The sequence below is a fragment of the Nicotiana sylvestris genome, chromosome 6, assembly GCF_000393655.2.
Source record: "Nicotiana sylvestris chromosome 6, ASM39365v2, whole genome shotgun sequence".
Lineage (NCBI taxonomy): Eukaryota > Viridiplantae > Streptophyta > Magnoliopsida > Solanales > Solanaceae > Nicotiana > Nicotiana sylvestris.
The window spans coordinates 80,008,663-80,025,398 of NC_091062.1; the positions used below are offsets into that span (position 1 = coordinate 80,008,663).

The 16,736-nt window shown below is 40.0% G+C and overlaps 1 protein-coding gene across 1 annotated transcript; it reads right to left on the reverse strand.

The window, feature by feature from the left end:
- Window positions 1-11,675: 11,675 nt before the first annotated feature.
- On the reverse strand, window positions 11,676-16,529 carry LOC104217203 (alcohol dehydrogenase-like 6). Its single transcript, XM_009767385.2, has 10 exons — window positions 16,219-16,529; window positions 16,009-16,145; window positions 15,355-15,401; window positions 14,570-14,892; window positions 14,239-14,321; window positions 14,063-14,138; window positions 13,897-13,958; window positions 12,490-12,585; window positions 12,233-12,394; window positions 11,676-12,118 (listed from the first exon to the last, which is right to left on the reverse strand). Exons 1-10 carry the CDS (start codon window positions 16,271-16,273, stop codon window positions 12,002-12,004), a joined length of 1,158 nt encoding a protein of 385 aa, XP_009765687.1. The 5' UTR covers window positions 16,274-16,529; the 3' UTR covers window positions 11,676-12,001.
- Between the last annotated feature and the right edge of the window lie 207 nt (window positions 16,530-16,736).

Here is a 16,736-nt window from a genome sequence, read left to right on the forward strand (position 1 = left end):
ATGATTCATCTTCCTCATTAAAGCCTAGGTATTCATTTATTATCTTCCCATCAAACTTCACTTTCAAGTTTCGCACTTTAGTCACTTTGGTATCCCTCTTGATGTGGGAGGCATTGGCGTAAAACTCTTTGACTAAATGCTCGTTTGCCTCTGACACCCTGCTAGTGAAGTAATCCCACCCCACTCGTTTATTAAATTGTTGCTTCACGTTGGGGTTGTGCGGCAGGAGATCCCTCTCTATGAACTGGTGCTTATGAATAAGTGACCTTAGAGGCCACCATTCCTGGAACTTGTGATAAGCCAGCTCACTAACGAACCGCTTTTGCCACACCTCGGGGTTTCTAGTTCTCTCCACACCCCCGGGTTGGGGCACACCCCCTCCCTCTTCATCTGGTACCCCAGCATCTACATCCTGTCCAGGTGACTAAGGTATAGGTGAGGTTGAAGCTGAACTATCACTGCTCTCTGCTGAGCCCTCAGAAGACTCAGAAGAAACATGAACTGAAGTACGAGCAGTATGAGAGTCGGGAGGCGTGGGTAAATCTCTCAACCGATGCCTCTCTAGGAAGTCGGGTACATACTCCAGCACTGAATCAAACTCTGAAGCCTCCTGGGAGGGCAGGTACTCACTTCCCTAAGAATGGGAAGCAGCTCTATTTGCAGCTCTGATGAGTTTTATGGTTTCCCCAATTGCTTTCCGAACCATTAGGGTCAATTTAATCATGTCTCTTCCCCTACCCCGGGAGGACTCTGCTATACCCTTTTGTTTGTCACCACCTCCTCTAGATTTAACCTTTGTCTGCAAGTATTAATCAGTTGAAACTTGTTAGTGCAAAGACTAAAAGAAGCAATGCAGGAAAACAGTTGACAGCGCAAGACAAAACAGCAGACTACTGACCGCGAAAAATGCATGGCGGTCGCGAAGGCTGCACCGCGGACCGCAAAAAATCAACCGCGGATCGCGGAGAGGTGGGATTCAGACTACCCACTCTCTAATTCAATAGCACCGCGGACCGCAAAAAATGAAGCGCGACTGCGGTAAATGCACCGCGGACCGCAAAAAATGCCACCGCTGACCGCGATTATCAAGACTTGAAAATCTCTCAAAATATAGATGATCGCGGACCTCGGAAAAACAACCGCGGACCGCAAAGGTCAAATTTGGGCTCAGCACCTAGGGTTTCAAATTTTTTGTGCATTTTATCATTAATCAACACATTATCAATCCACTAGGTAATTAATCACCATTTCTGACTAATTAAAACCTAATCTAATTAACATTATGGAACACTAAGTCAAAATTAAAAGAAAAAAAGAAGAAGAAGATATAATAACTATCAATTTAAAGGAAAATTAAAGACTAAGGGTTGATTAGAATTACCAGATGTGAAATGTGAAACAAATTCAACTCAGTTCCTGTGTTTGTGCAAGTTAAGGCGTGAGTGAACAGTAGTTTATGTCGATTGAAAGTGTAAAGGGCTAAAAGTGTAAAAGGGGGCCCTGAGGTTCTATTTATAGACAAGCCCTGGGGCCCACTTATTCGTACCTACCGTGGCTGCGATAAATGCACCGCGGACCGTAGTTGTGAAACTCAGAAGGGCTGTTGCTTTGTGACCACCGTGGACAGCAAAAAATCCTTTGCGACAGCAGTAAGCCACCGCTGACCGCGAAATAGGCACCGCGGCAGTAGTTGAAACTTCAGAGAGCCTCCACTTTTGACCTTTTAGCACCACTGACCGCGAACAATTTTTACCCCCGCGATAAGGCTATTGCAGACCGCAAAGAATGGAGCGCCGCCGCGGTCCAAACTTCAGAGAGTGCCAAATTTTTCCATATTAGTCCTGCACTGCATCAAACATGCCTATACACATCTCACAACTAGTTAGTTCAAAAGCAAATCCTACACTAAGAAGAAAATCAAATAAAAACAAAAAGAAAAACACATGGGTTGCCTCCCAAGAAGCGCCTGATTTAACGTCGCGGCACGATGCAGGTTACCATCAATCACTTGAGATGGATCATTTCCACCATGTGGTTGTCATCAAACTTGCCAAGATAGTGCTTGACTCTGTGCCCATTAACTCTGAAGATCTCACCATTTTTGTTTTTCAAATCAAGAGCACCCAACGGAGTCACAAGCACCACTTCAAAAGGTCCACTCCATTTTGATTTAAGCTTTCCCGGAAGTAGTCGTAACCGTGAATTGAATAAGAGACCAAGTCACCCATTTCGAACTCCTTGCCACGAGCATACTTGTCATGAAGGTACTTCATCTTGTTCTTATACAAGGACGAACTGGAGTAGGCATGAAGCCGGAACTCATCAAGCTCATTAAGCTGCTTTACCCGAAGATTTGCTGCCACATCTCATTCAAGATTTAACTTCCTCAAAGCCCACATGGCCTTGCGCTCTAACTCAACTGGTAGATGGCAAGCTTTCCCAAACACCAACCGGTATGGAGATATACCAATCGGAGTCTCGTAAGCAGTCCTATAAGCCCAAAGAGCATCATCCAATTTCTTTGACTAATCGGTCCTATTTGCATTGACCGTCTTTGACTATATACTCTTGATCTCTCGGTTGGAGACTTCAACTTTCCCACTAGCTTGAGGATGGTAAGGGATAGAAACCTTGTGATTGACGCCATACTTTGCAAGCAAAGTGTCAAATGACTTATTGCAAAAATGAGACCCTCCATAACTAATGATTGCTCTAGGAGTGCCAAACCGAGTAAAGACACTCTTCTTGAGAAAGGCCACAACACTCTGGGCCTCGTTGTTGGGTAAATCCACGGTCTTAACCCACTTTGAAACATAATCAACGGCCACAAGAATATACGTGTTGCCACAAAAGCTTACAAATGGACCCATGAAATCAATGCCCCACACATCAAATATGTCAACCTCGAGAATAGTGGTGAGAGGCATCTCATCCTTCTTTGAAATTCCACCCGCTCTTTGACATTCATCACATTTCTTTACTAGTTCACTTGCATCCTTGTAAAATGTGGGCCAATAAAAATCACAACTTAACACCTTTGAAGTTGTCCTCGGCCCACCATGATGACCACCGTAGGGAGAGGAATGAAAAGCATCCAGAATACTCAATTGCTCCTCCTCCGGAACACATCTCCGGATCACACCATCATTACAGATTTTGAACAAGTACGGCTCATCCTAGTAGAAGTCCAAGCTATCCCGTTTAAGCTTATTCCTTTGGTTAGAAGAGAGCTCATACAGAACAATACCGGTTATAAGAAATTGGCAATATCCGCAAACCAAGGCATATGATTCACAGACACAGAGAGGAGTTTCTCATCGGGAAATGAATCATTAATCTTGAGGCCATCACAGGGCCTCCCCTCCTCCTCCAAGCGGGACAAGTGGTCCGCCACTTGGTTTTCACACCCTTTCCGGTCCACAATCTCCAAATCAAACTCTTGAAGCAATAAGACCCATCTCATCAACTGAGCTTTGAAATCCTTCTTCGTCATCAAGTAGCAGAGTGTGGCATGGTCGGTATGAACTATCACCTTGGCACCCATGAGATAAGGCCTAAACTTCTCCATTGCGAATACAATAGCCAACAACTCTTTTTTCGTCACCGTGTAATTCACTTGAGCATCATTCATTGTTTTGCTTGCATAATACACCGGGTGAAACATCTTATTCACTCTTTGACCCAAAACCGCTCCTACCGCAACATTGCTTGCGCCACATATGATCTCAAAAGGTAATCTCCAATTGGGTGTGGTAATAATGGGAGTGGTTGTCAATTTGTACTTGAGGAGTTCAAAAGCTTTCATACATTCTTCATTAAACACGAACTTGGCATCTTTTTCCGATAACTTGCACAAGGGGTTCACTAACTTAGAAAAGTCTTTGATGAATCTTTGGTAGAACCCCGCATGCCCAAGAAAACTTCTAACCCCCTTGACTGAAGTAGGAGGAGGAAGCTTTGAGATCACTTCAATTTTAGCCTTATCCACCTCTATGTCGTGCTTTGAGATCTTATGACTGAGGATAATGCCCTCCTCGACCATAAAGTGGCATTTTTCCCAGTTAAGCACAAGATTGGTCTCTTCACACCGGGCCAACACCTTGTCAGGATTCTTCAAACATTCATCAAATGAGTCACCCACAACATTGAAGTTGTCCATGAACACCTCCAATATGTCCTCCACTATGTCAGTAAATATGGCCATCATACACCGCTAGAATGTAGCCGGTGCATTACACAACCCAAATGGCATCCTAGAAAAGGCAAAGGTACCATACGGATACGTGAAGGTGGTTTTCTCCTGATCTTCCAGAGCAATCAAAATCAAGTTGTACCCAGAGTACCCATGCAAGAAACAGTAGAAGGCACGCCCAGCAAGTCTATCTAGCATCGGGTCAAGAAAAGGTAATGGAAAGTTATCCTTGCGGGTCACTTTATTCAGCTTGTGATAGTCCATGCACACCCTCCATCCGGTGATAGTCTTGGTGGGAATCAACTCATTTTGTGCGTTGGTAACCACGGCCATACCACCCTTCTTTGGTAAACATTGCACCGACGAAGTCCAAGAACTATCCGAGATGGGGTAAACAACCCCTGCATCCAACCACTTGATCACCTCCTTTTTCATAACTTCTTGCATAGCCTCATTCAACCTCCTCTGATGTTCCACAGAGGGCTTGGCATCTTTCACAAGAATAATCTTATGCATGCAAAAGGCGGGGCTTATCCCCCGAATATCAGCTAAAGTCCATCCAATTGCCTTCTTCCATTTTTGGAGCACTGCCAATCTGGCATCTTCCTGCATGTTAGTAAGACAAGGGGAAAGAATAACTGGCAAAGTTGAACTAGGGCCTAAGAATTCATACCTGAGGTGTGGAGGAAACGCCTTCAACTTCAACACGGGAGGTTCCTCATTGAGGGCTTTGTTGGTGGAGTCTTCCTATTATCAAGATCCAAAGAGAGCTTCCAAGGCTCATAAGAGTAAGAGCCAATTCCATGTAAAGTATTGACACACTCCACCCGGCCTTCATCCTCATTTATATCAAGGTTCAACAGTACCGCTTCTGGAGGGTCCTCCACATTGATCATTGCATTAGTATCATCAACTATCACTGCCGTGACAAGATCCACAAAAGAGCAAACTTCAGTACTGTTGGGCTGCTTCATTGACTTGCAAACATAAAAGACCACTTTTTCATCACCCACCCGGAAGGTGAGTTCCCCTGTTCCACATCAACTAAGGCCTTCCCAGTTGCAAGGAAAGGTCTTCCCAATATGATCGGAACCTCATAATCAACCTTACAGTCCAAGATCACAAAATCAGCAGGCAAAATGAACTTGTTTACCCGGACAAGAACATCATCTACAATACCAAGCGGCCTCTTCATAGTTCTATCTGTCATTTGCAACCTCATTGAAGTAGCCCTCGGTTGCCCAATACCCAAAGTTTTAAACACGGAGTAAGGCATCAATTTGATACTTGCACCCAAATCGCACAATGCCTTTGCAAAATTAGCGCTCCCAATGGTACACGGGATGGTGAAAGCGCCAGGATCTTCAAGCTTTGGAGCCATCGAGTGCACAATTGCACTTACTTGGTGAGTCATTTTGATGGTCTCACAGTCCATGGATCTCTTTTTAGTCACCAAGTCTTTCATGAACTTGGCGTAACCCGGCAATTGCTCAAGAGCTTCCACCAAAGGAATATTGATTGATAAGCTCTTCATCATGTCAATAAATTTTCTAAATTGGTTCTCATTCTTTTGCTTTGCAAGCCTTTGAGGGTAAGGTAGAGGAGGCCTTGGCAAGGGATCCTTAGCCTTGGGCACTACTGTTTCTGGTATGTCTATTACGTGTTCCCTAGATGGGTTCACATCATCTTGGGTCTCTACCACATCATCATGAACATCAATCCTCACTTTTGCATTCATATTCTCTTCTCTCACTTGCTCATCAACTAAAGGAACATCATCATCTTGCACTTGAATCTCATTACTCACAATTTCCTTTTGCTTGGAGGTATTCACATCACCACCTCGACCACTTCTAGTAATCACTGCCATTGCATGCCCGGTGTTGTTCCCACCCTTCGGGTTTACAATTATATCACTAGGTAGAGCCCCCTTAGGGTGAGTATTCAAAGACTGTGAAATCTGGCCAAGTTGAGCCTTCAAATTCCGGATTGAAGTATTATGGGAGGCCAACTGGGCATCGGAGTTGGTGTTCTTCTTCATCATTTGTTCAAACATCATCTAGATCCTTCCCATCTCATTGTTTGACGAGCTAGGACCTTGGGACGAAAATGAAGGTGGGATGTTTAGTTGTTGATACATTGGAGGCCTTTGAAAGCCTTGCCCCCGATTCCCTTGATTGCCATTGTTCCAACCCCCTTGGTTGTTGTTTCCTCCCCAATTGTTGTTGTTGCCACTCCAGTTACCCTGATTGTTCTGGTTGCCCCAATTTTGATTGTTGTTCCCCCAGTTGCTATTGCCTTGTTGGTTTTGATTCCCCCAATTTCCTTGGGATATCCATTGTTGTTGTTGGTTAGGGGTTGCCCATTTGTCCTTGGTAATTGTTCACATATTGCACTTTTTCATTTTGCTCATCATAACCCTTATCTTGATTGAAACCACCACTACCTTGGTCATATTAATCCGGACTACCTTGACCTTGTTGACCTCTTTGTCGCCTCTTGTTGACCATCATGTTGACACTTTCCATAGCATTTACTTTTCTAGGAGCTTGAACCTGCTGCAATTGCGCTTTCGCTTACTGGTTCATTGTGGTAGTTAACTCTGCTATTGCCTGGCCATGATCATGGAGCTCTTTGTGCAAGTGGATGACATTGGGGTCGCCTTGTGGCACATTGGCTCGACTCTGTCAAGCTGAGGAAGCATCTGCCATCTCATCCAATATCTCACACGCTTGATCCCTCAGACTCTACCAAGCTTGTCCGTGAATCGTGAGACATAACATTGTACTCGCTAGGAAAGCTTAGAGCTTTGATACCAACTTGTCACGGCCTGAATTTCCCACCGTCGGGACCATGATGGTACCTAACATTGTACTCGCTAGGCAAGTCAATGTTACATAATATTTTACCTTTTGCCTTTATCTGTTAATAATTAAAACTTAACTAAAGTAAACCAATGGAAATGAATGAAGAAGAACAGAGTTTAAAAGATTATATTTATGCTAATAACAAAAACCGAAATAAATTCCACCCAGAACTGGTATCACAACTCACGAACAGTCTACGAATACTACAAGTATTGGTCTAAAAGAAAAATATACATCTATCTCGGAGGAAAAGTAAAACAGAATACAGTAAAGGTAGAAGGGGACGCCAGGACCTGCGGATGCCTGCAGGACTACCTTGAGTCTCCTGTGGACTGAATATAGCAACCTCGAACTCTGATCAGCCACTAGCTCCGAAATCTGCACAGGAAGTGCAGAGTGCAGTATCAGTACAACTGACCCCATGTACTGGTAAGTATCGAGCCTAACCTCGACGAAGTAGTGATGAGGGTACGGCGGGGCATCATAACATATACAACATGCAACAGTTTATACTAAAACGGAAAGGACATACAAAATGAAATATAACAGAAACTTGCATTAAATGAATATGGACACCAGCCGCTCCATCAGTACTCAGCTATAACCAATCCTTAGGCGGGTTTCAACATCTCAGTAATGAACTTCAACAGAAATGAATGCTAAAACAATAACTGATGCGGCGTGCATCCTGATCCCACCATATAAACAATAACAGTATCAATATTCACCCTTATTACTCCTTGTTGTGGCGTGCAACCCGATCCCACCAGTCTACCCTTATTACTCCTCAACACGTATCACCATTATTCATCCTGTTGCGGCACACAACCCGATCCCACTTGTCCACCCTTATTACTCCTTGTTGCGGTGTGCAACCCGATCCCACCAGAAAATCACATTCACCCTTATTCCTCCTGTTGCGGCGTGCAACCCGATCCCTATATATATATATATATATATATATATATATATATCAGCACCATATCACAAATATAAAGACAAGTGTTTCACAAGTTAACTAAAATCCTCCACAACACTTATACCTCAATCCACACAACGGAATATCACTACGATTAAAACTACACACACGGAATATCACTACGATCACATTCACCAGTTAAAACTACACATCGCAACCAACCAAAGTATGCCATGAAGCACCAATAAACCAATATAAGCCAAAAGGGTAATAAAACGAAACCATGAAACAAATAAATACTTCAATAAAGAAAACATTATTTAATATGAAACAATTAGACATGAAAACATTTATGAGCAAGTAGCAATTAAGACAGGAGAGCAATATATAGGGAAAACGGGGAAGGGAACAAGCAAAAATGATAATTTGGTGGTGCATAGGTACTCGTCACCACACCTATATGTCACACACATGGAATTTCACATAGCAAATAAGTCGGGGATCCCTAATCCCTCAAGTCAAGGTTAGACCAAGCACTTACCTTAAGCCAACAGGTATTTCAAAGCTCAAACACCGCTTTACCTCTCGATTCCACCACCAATTCACTCGTATCTAGTCACAATTAATTTAATAACATCAATAAATGCTAAATAACTCAACTCCAATGCATAATTATAGGTTTCCCAATATTTTTCCCAAAAAGTTAAAAATCGACCTCAGGTCTGCTTGGTCAAAATCCGAAATTCGGACCAAAACCCGATTACTCATTCATCCCCGAACCCGGATATGCAGTTGGTTGTGGAATCCGACCTCAATTTGAGGTCTAAATCCCCAAATTTCGAAATTCTTAAATTCTACCCAAAAACACCAGATTTTCCCATGAAAATCCTTAGATTTTATGATGAAATCTTGTAAAAAGATGAAATAGATTGAAAGAAATGAGTTAGAAATTGTTTACCTATTATTTGGGGAAGAACTACTCTTTGGAAAATCGCCTCTTGAAGTTTAGAGTTTGAAACTTTGAGAAATGAGATGAAAATCCCGTCCAAAACTCTTTTGAACTGTTGCAGGTATCGCATTTGCGATCACAGGTTCGCAAATGCGAAGCGTGTCCTGGCCTGCTGTTTTCGCAAATGTGAATAATTGTTCGCAAATGCGGCCACTGTTACAGTCGCAATTGCGACGATGAACTTCGCAAATGCGAAGGTCCCCTCCCAGCCTAATGTCGCAAATGTGATGATTCTTCGCAAATGCGACGCTTGCATTTGCGAGCCAGACTTCGCAATTGTGAAGTCTGCAGACCTGAACATACCAGCAGTTTTTCTTAAGTCTCAAAACACTCTGTAGCCTATCCAAAACCCATCCGAGCCCTTTGGGCTCCAAACCAAACATGCACACAAGTCTTAAAACATCATATGAACTTACTCGTGCGATCAAATCGCCAAAATAACAACTAGAACTATGAATTCAATACCAAAACTCATGAAATTCTCAAGATAGTTCAAAATTTCTATTTTCTCAACCAAGGGTCCGAATTACATCAAATCTCTTCCGTTTTTTACCAAATTCAACAGACAAGGTCTAATTACCATAATGGACCTGTACTGGGCTCCGGAACCAAAATACGGGCCCGATACCAACAAGATCAAATCTTATTAAATTTTCAAAAATCATTATATTTTCAATTAAACAATTTTCTTCAAAAATTCATTTCTCGGGCTAGGGACCTCGGAATTTGATTCCGGATATATGCCCAAGTCCCATATTTTACTACGGAACCATCGAAATACGGGTCCGGGTCCGTTTACCCAAACTATTGACCGAAGTCAACTAAAACCATCTTTTTAAGCCAAAAATCATTATTTCTTAAATTTTTCACACAAAAGCTTTCAAGTATCGCGCTCGGACTGCGCACGCAAATTGAGAAGAGATAAAAGGAGGTTTTCAAGGCCTCAAAATACGGAAACGAATTGGTCCGGCCGTACCGAACCAATTTTTAGGGTTTTTTTTTATAAAACCATATGTTTTTATATAAATTTATAACCATACCGATAATTAGGGTAGGTCTTTTATTTTATGAAAATAAATCAAAAAATAACGAACCGTACCGAATAAATTTACATGTAAAAAATATATTTATATATTAAGTTTAAAAATAATAAAACATTATTTTTCCTTAGGCCTTCGAACCATGAAAACAGTTACAAGCCAGCAACTAATTAAACTCAAAATCCTAATTCTCAAACTTACTATGTTATTCCTATTGAAATTAAATTATTTTCAGCATATTTACTAGCAAGATACAAGGTATTTTAGCGATTATGAGTAGCAAACTACAATTTATTGAATATGTTTCCTATCGTATGATTCAAATTTATCTTTTTGAATATCTAATCTATTCTTGAGTCTCATCTTCGTTAATATCTTTCCACTCGTGTGATTTATATTTTCTTTGTATTTGCTTAGTTTCTTTTACGCTGCTGTAGAATAGTTGATGGATCTATACTTTGATCATTTTTCATATTTTCTCGGTTCATTACCTTTTAAAATGTAAAAATGTCTAGAGAGTTTTGACAAATCCTATAAAAGTACTTTTATTGCATTCTTTTTCTACAAGTGACTTTTACATGACATTAAAAAAAATCCAACAATTAACCGAACCGTACCGATATCGAAGAGAAACCGACATGATCGGGATGGTTTCGAAAAATCTAATTTTAATTATACATAATAGAATAACCGAAAAATCGGTATGATACAAATTTTATAAAATAACCGGTCAAATTGAACCATTGACACCCCTAATTAATATACCTTGGGTGGAGCGCAAGGAAACAATAAATTTGTACCTTCTCTCGTAAGGGGGTTTCGTGGACAGAGATTATATAGCCAACCGGTAGCAAATCCCTTTTGATTTCGTCAAGCGAGGAGTGCATTATGACGTGAGTAAGTTTCAGTTAGCTATGTGATAGTAGTATGAGTGTTGTGGGTGAAAGGTGAGCCTAGTGCGGATAGCGTATTAAGAAATTAAGCTCAAATGGCAATAATATGAAATAAGAAAATAGACAATAGATGAAGAGAAAAGAAAGAACTTTCTTATTCTTCAATTGTTCATGTATTTTCAAGTGTGTACAATATGATGCTCAAAACCTCTATTTTATAGGATGACATTAAGATAATACAAAGGTATGTCATGAATATGATATTAATTATTGAGATCACGAGGGAAGATCATGGAGGTATAGGAATTACAACTATAATGGTGAGAAGTAGTGGAGGTTATCTACATAATAAGGAAGAGTGAAAGTTATAGTTGATTAGTGGACATCCATATAATATGTATTTCGTGAACCCCACTTTAGTTCTTCCTCCCTAGGGCTGTCTCAATCTAGACTTCTACAACACTGATGAATTCATATTCTAGGTAACAAATAAGGGGGTAACATAATTTCCATAATTAATGTGCAGTGCTAGCAACATGTATCCTGTCAGTATTCAAGGACATTAAAAGAGATTGGAATGTTATGCAGAAGATCTTTTTTGGTCCCCCCCCCCCCGGTTGTCTAATACACAGGGGTCTGTCTAGAGCCCTACTAAAAATAGATAGAAATGGTTAGGGGGTCCCAGCTGTTAAGGTGGCATAATAACAAGTGAGAGCAATAGTAACAAAAGCAGTGAAAGATTCTGCAGTAGCATATTCGGAATCCAAATTTGCTCCACGTAAGGCCAAAAGGTTTTAAATTATATGGTCTTCACTGGATAATTGCATCTAACTCAGCTAATGATTAGAAATCTCCGAGTAGTTGCCTAAACGGCAAACTGTCTCTGAGGCCAGTCAATGCATTTTGATATGACATCAAACTTTCCTCTGTAAAAGTAGTTTGCACAGCTCAGCCCTCCATCCTGAACAAATAACCGATGGCAGGCAATGATCATACACTACATTACAACATCAAATTTTCTCGCAGTTCATGGTGATGGCTATCTATTTCATTGAAAAACATTCAGCCATTGAAGAACCTTCTATTTAGGCATATGTATGACGCAGCGCAAACAAGTCCCGCTTTTCATCAGATCAAAAGCTTTGTTTATCTCCTCAAATGGCAGGTTATGTGTTATCAAGTCATCTATCTCAATTTCCTGCAAGCAAAAACTCACAATGGCTTAATATTCCAATGTTGAAAGTCCTTTTGGAGTAAATAAACACGACGTCCAAAGGTTTCATCAAGTTGCAAAAACAGTGTAACAGTCTACCTTCCTTAGGTACATTTCAACTAATGAAGGAATTTCAGACTTCGGTTTCCATCCTCCAAATAGGGATCCTGTCAATGTTCTACCGGTAAGAAGAAGTCCATAATGAGCTGTTACCTCTGGCTTCAGCTTGGGTACTCCAAGTGTGACGGTCAAGCCCCATCCCTAACACAAATAGAAGATGACAAAAAATTGGAGGTATAAGAGAAATAAATCTCAGAGAATGCCGGAGAGTACTGAAATGGGGTCTCTATTCTTACATCACAACATGATTGCAATGCAGTGGTAATCATTCCTGTATCTCCTATACACTCAAATGAATAGTCTGCACCTCCATCAGTTATGCGTTTTATAACCTGAAATTAAAAAGTACTCAGAGTTTACGAAAAGAAAGCATAGCCTGAGCATGAACAGAACTGGTCCATTCTGTATGCTATTTGCAGACGATATTGGTTTACTTGACGACGCTACACAAGACGATTAAACAAAAGTTTGAACTTTGAATAAGCATTCTACATAGCAAGGGTTTTAGGATAAGTAAAGATAAGAAAGGATATAGACACGCGAATTAAGCCAGCATAAGACGAACCAAGTAAAGGTGTTTATTAGACGGGATAGCAGTGCATAAATTAAGACAATTCAAATATAAGCTCAATGGTCTAGGTGAATGGTCGATAGCTGAAGATATAAAAAGATAAAATAGAATGTTGAAATTGAGGAGCACTTCAGAAATGTTATGCAATAGGAAGATACCTAAGTGCGGCAAATTCTGTTGGCCATATTTAAGACCATCGATATTATACGGGATTGAATGTTGGGTCTCTTATTCCCAACCCTCCATAATATGAGTATCGTACAAAGCGGATGTTCATATAGATATGTGGTCACACAAGATTGACAAGATAAAAGAAAATTATGGAATATGCAAGTAGCAAAAATAGAGGAGACCTCAAATGTACCATTTTGTAGGTATGATACCAAGAGTTAGAGAGGGTAGAGGTAGATTCAGGATTTAAGCGCTATGGGTTCAATATTTTAGGTTTTTACCATCAAACCCATTATATTTTTAAGGTTATGGGTTCGTATCTATTACTTATTGTAATTATAGTGAATTTTTATACATAAATTATGCTCCACAGCAAAAGTACTGGATTTATATGAACCCCGTGCCTCCAAGCTCTATCCTCCCCTGAGAAAGGAGGCAAGTAGACTTAAAGCCACATAAAAGGAAGTTGTCTTTATAGACCAACAATCACGCATAATCTATGCAGCGGTCATGAAACACATAACATAATAGAGGCAAAAGAACCATAGGCATTAGTGCTTAGTCATACTGGTAAAACATTAGGTCTAGTGTTTGCTAAAAGTCTTTTTAATCTGTTTCGAGATTTGTATGAATTAGAAATTAGAAAATGAAAGAAAACCTCTATAAGACAATCCCCAAATTATTGCGTATTGGAGTGAAACAGGTACAAATAGAAATGAAGGTGAGAATTTATATAGACAGTCCAACTAGCTCGAGATCGAATCATAGTTGTTGTAATGCTCCTGTGTTGTTTTAGACCGCAAACATGATTGGCAAGATTCATGACTAATAATTAGCTGGGAGAAAGAATGAAACTAATTTACAAGCTTTTGCTGTATATATATCATGAAAAGTAAAGCACCTGTGGGATGGGTTCATCAGTATCATTTGGGTTCAAAAAATCGGTCACTCCAAAAGCCTTTGCTGCACCAGAAGAGAAGAACATCAATAAACCAGGGAAACTTTTCAACATAAGTTTAGGAAACATTTCTGGTTTTCAACTTTTTACACGGCGTTTGATGTGATACCTTTTTCGTATTTCTCTTGCATTGTGTCTACACCAATAATTTGAGATGCTCCCCTCATTTTAGCACCTTGTGCAACCTATTAGCACAATATCTAAGCATCTTAGTATTTATCATTGTCAAGTTCTCCAGGAAAACATTTAGCCCATATTATGTTAAGCTTGGATCAATGTACTCACAGAAAGGCCTACAGTCCCAAGACCAAAAATGACCACTTTTGATCCTTCCGAGATATTTGCAACCTTCCAAGCAGCACCTAGACCTGATAATTGCATTTCAATTGTGAGGCTGCACAGTGCTTCATTTGAAATTTTCGGAATAACAACTTAACTTATGGCTAGTTGCGAAGCTATACAGAAATAAATAGGTTAAGAATTAAAGTAACATCTAGAACTGAAGGAGGATTTAACCATTTAGAAAAAATATTTCAAACGATATAACAAATTTCAATAGTAGTAAAGAAGTAAAAAAATCAGCTGTGATTTAATTGAACAGTACTCCATAAGTTACCTGCTGCCGCTCCACAACTGAGGAGGCAGATTTTCTCCAAAGGCGCATTTGAACTAACCTTGACCGCACAACCAGAGTGTACAACCGTATATTCACTAAAACTTGAAACTGCACAATAATGATAAACCGGCTTCCCTTTTATAGAGAACCGCGTCTTCTGATCACTATGCATAACACCTTTTCGTTCCAATCCAAGAACTTGGCAAATGTTGCTTTTGCCTGAGGTACAATGTCTGCATCTCATGCATTCCCCAGTAAATAAGGTTAGCACATGGTCTCCTTCTACAAATTCAGTCACTCCTTGCCCAACACTCTCAACAATCCTGCAAAAATATTAAAGCTTGATTCTATGTTCAGAAATGAGAGAATATTCAATCCATCAACCACTTCTATTGCACTGCAATTGTGGCTCTTGGTGATGCCACGGTCTGTGACGGAATGCTTTTCCTTATAGACAGAGCACCTGATGAGTAAGTTAACTAAGAGTATTTTGGCGATGAAACCATTATGCATCAAGTGGGTGATGAAACCATTATACATGCTTGACAAATTCGGAAATTTGAGAAATCCAACTCAAAATAACATTGGCCCCTCCTTACAACATGACCATTAGCCTCTTGGAGAGACGCATTATCACGCCAAGACATGTTTCAAGGCTATGCATTATATCAGAAAATTTTGTGTTAGTATTTTGACGACTTCCTATCAGCAGCAAGATACATGTTTAAACTACTGACCAAAAGCATTATCATTCAAGTAGAAGCTGGACGAGATATAGAACTGACCCTGATGCTTCATGACCAAATATCCTAGGATAAATAGAAGCCTGAGCCTGAAAATAACAAGAACTTCATCATTGGGCGCAAAATATTTGAAGGATAAGAAAATAATTCTGGTAGATTCATCTGAAAAGAAAAATAAAACAAGAACCAGATTTTGCCAAAATGATAAAGAAAGACAAGATAAACGAATAAAGAGGGCCCAAGATTGAGTCTTTTCTACTGTATAATGTGCCCGCATCCCCCCTTCCTACATAAGTTCAGATTTTACTTTTGAGAACACAAAATAAGATTGGATTTAGCTAGTTTTCTTTGGGAAACAAAATGAGATTGGGATGAGTACGAGTGCGAAGCGCTTTTGTCAGAAAAAAGTGCAATCTTATACAGTATAACTTGCTAGTTCTTATTTTAGGCACCTCTACTGTATCTCTAATAAAAGCAGTCCATCTCCAGTTGGTCCAAGATTGAGCACCTAATAATTCAATGCCATATTTGTAGAACTGGTTTATTATGATGAACAAATTTTAAAGGACTAATTCATGTACATGATCGATTCCAGCATTTGTCGTCCTAGTACATGACATAAAAGGTATGGTTGCCCAGTTTTATATATATAAAAAAAAAAAAAAAAAAAAAAAAAAGATGAAGTAGAGACCAAACCTGTGACAACCAAGCAGTGACATCACTGCGACAGAGAGAAGTAGAGACAACCTTAACACGAATTTCCATAGGCTGAGGTGGACTCAATTCCACCTCCTCAATTACCATTGCTTCTCCTGGTCCCCATGCCACAGCAGCTGAAAATTAAAAAATCAAGATTCTTGGTAAGAAGGGAAAATCAAATGAAGGGTATTGAAATTAGTTACCAACCTTTGCAGGTGATGACACCAGGCTCTTTGTTTTGCACTGAATCAGTAAGGGACATTTTCTTTGAATCTTCTCACTTGTACTGAAACAATGGAGAAATTTATAAACCAATCTATCCCTTTTAGTGACGCGATCAATGCAATGAGCAGAGAAGGAATTTGGACTTAGTTTTTTTGTTGAGAGAAGTGAAGGAGAAGGAATGGGGGGAAGTAGGTGGGGTGGATAGCAGGATAGGTAAGGAAGGCAAACTCTGGCTTCTTGTTAGGTACTTTGGGTTGGTTGGTAACAACAGCTATTGCTCTCTCCACATCCCAAATGACAATTTGACTCGAGTCTTGATTTAAAAATAGTCTAATTATGGTTTAAATTTTTAAATAAATAAAATATACTTAATGATTATAGAAAATTCATATACTTGATTCCTATTAATGAAGAATTAGGGCATAATTGAGTTGAGTTGAGTTTGAGTTTTGATTTGAACGATGTTAACTGTTATTGGAAGAAGTAGCCTGAAAATTTAC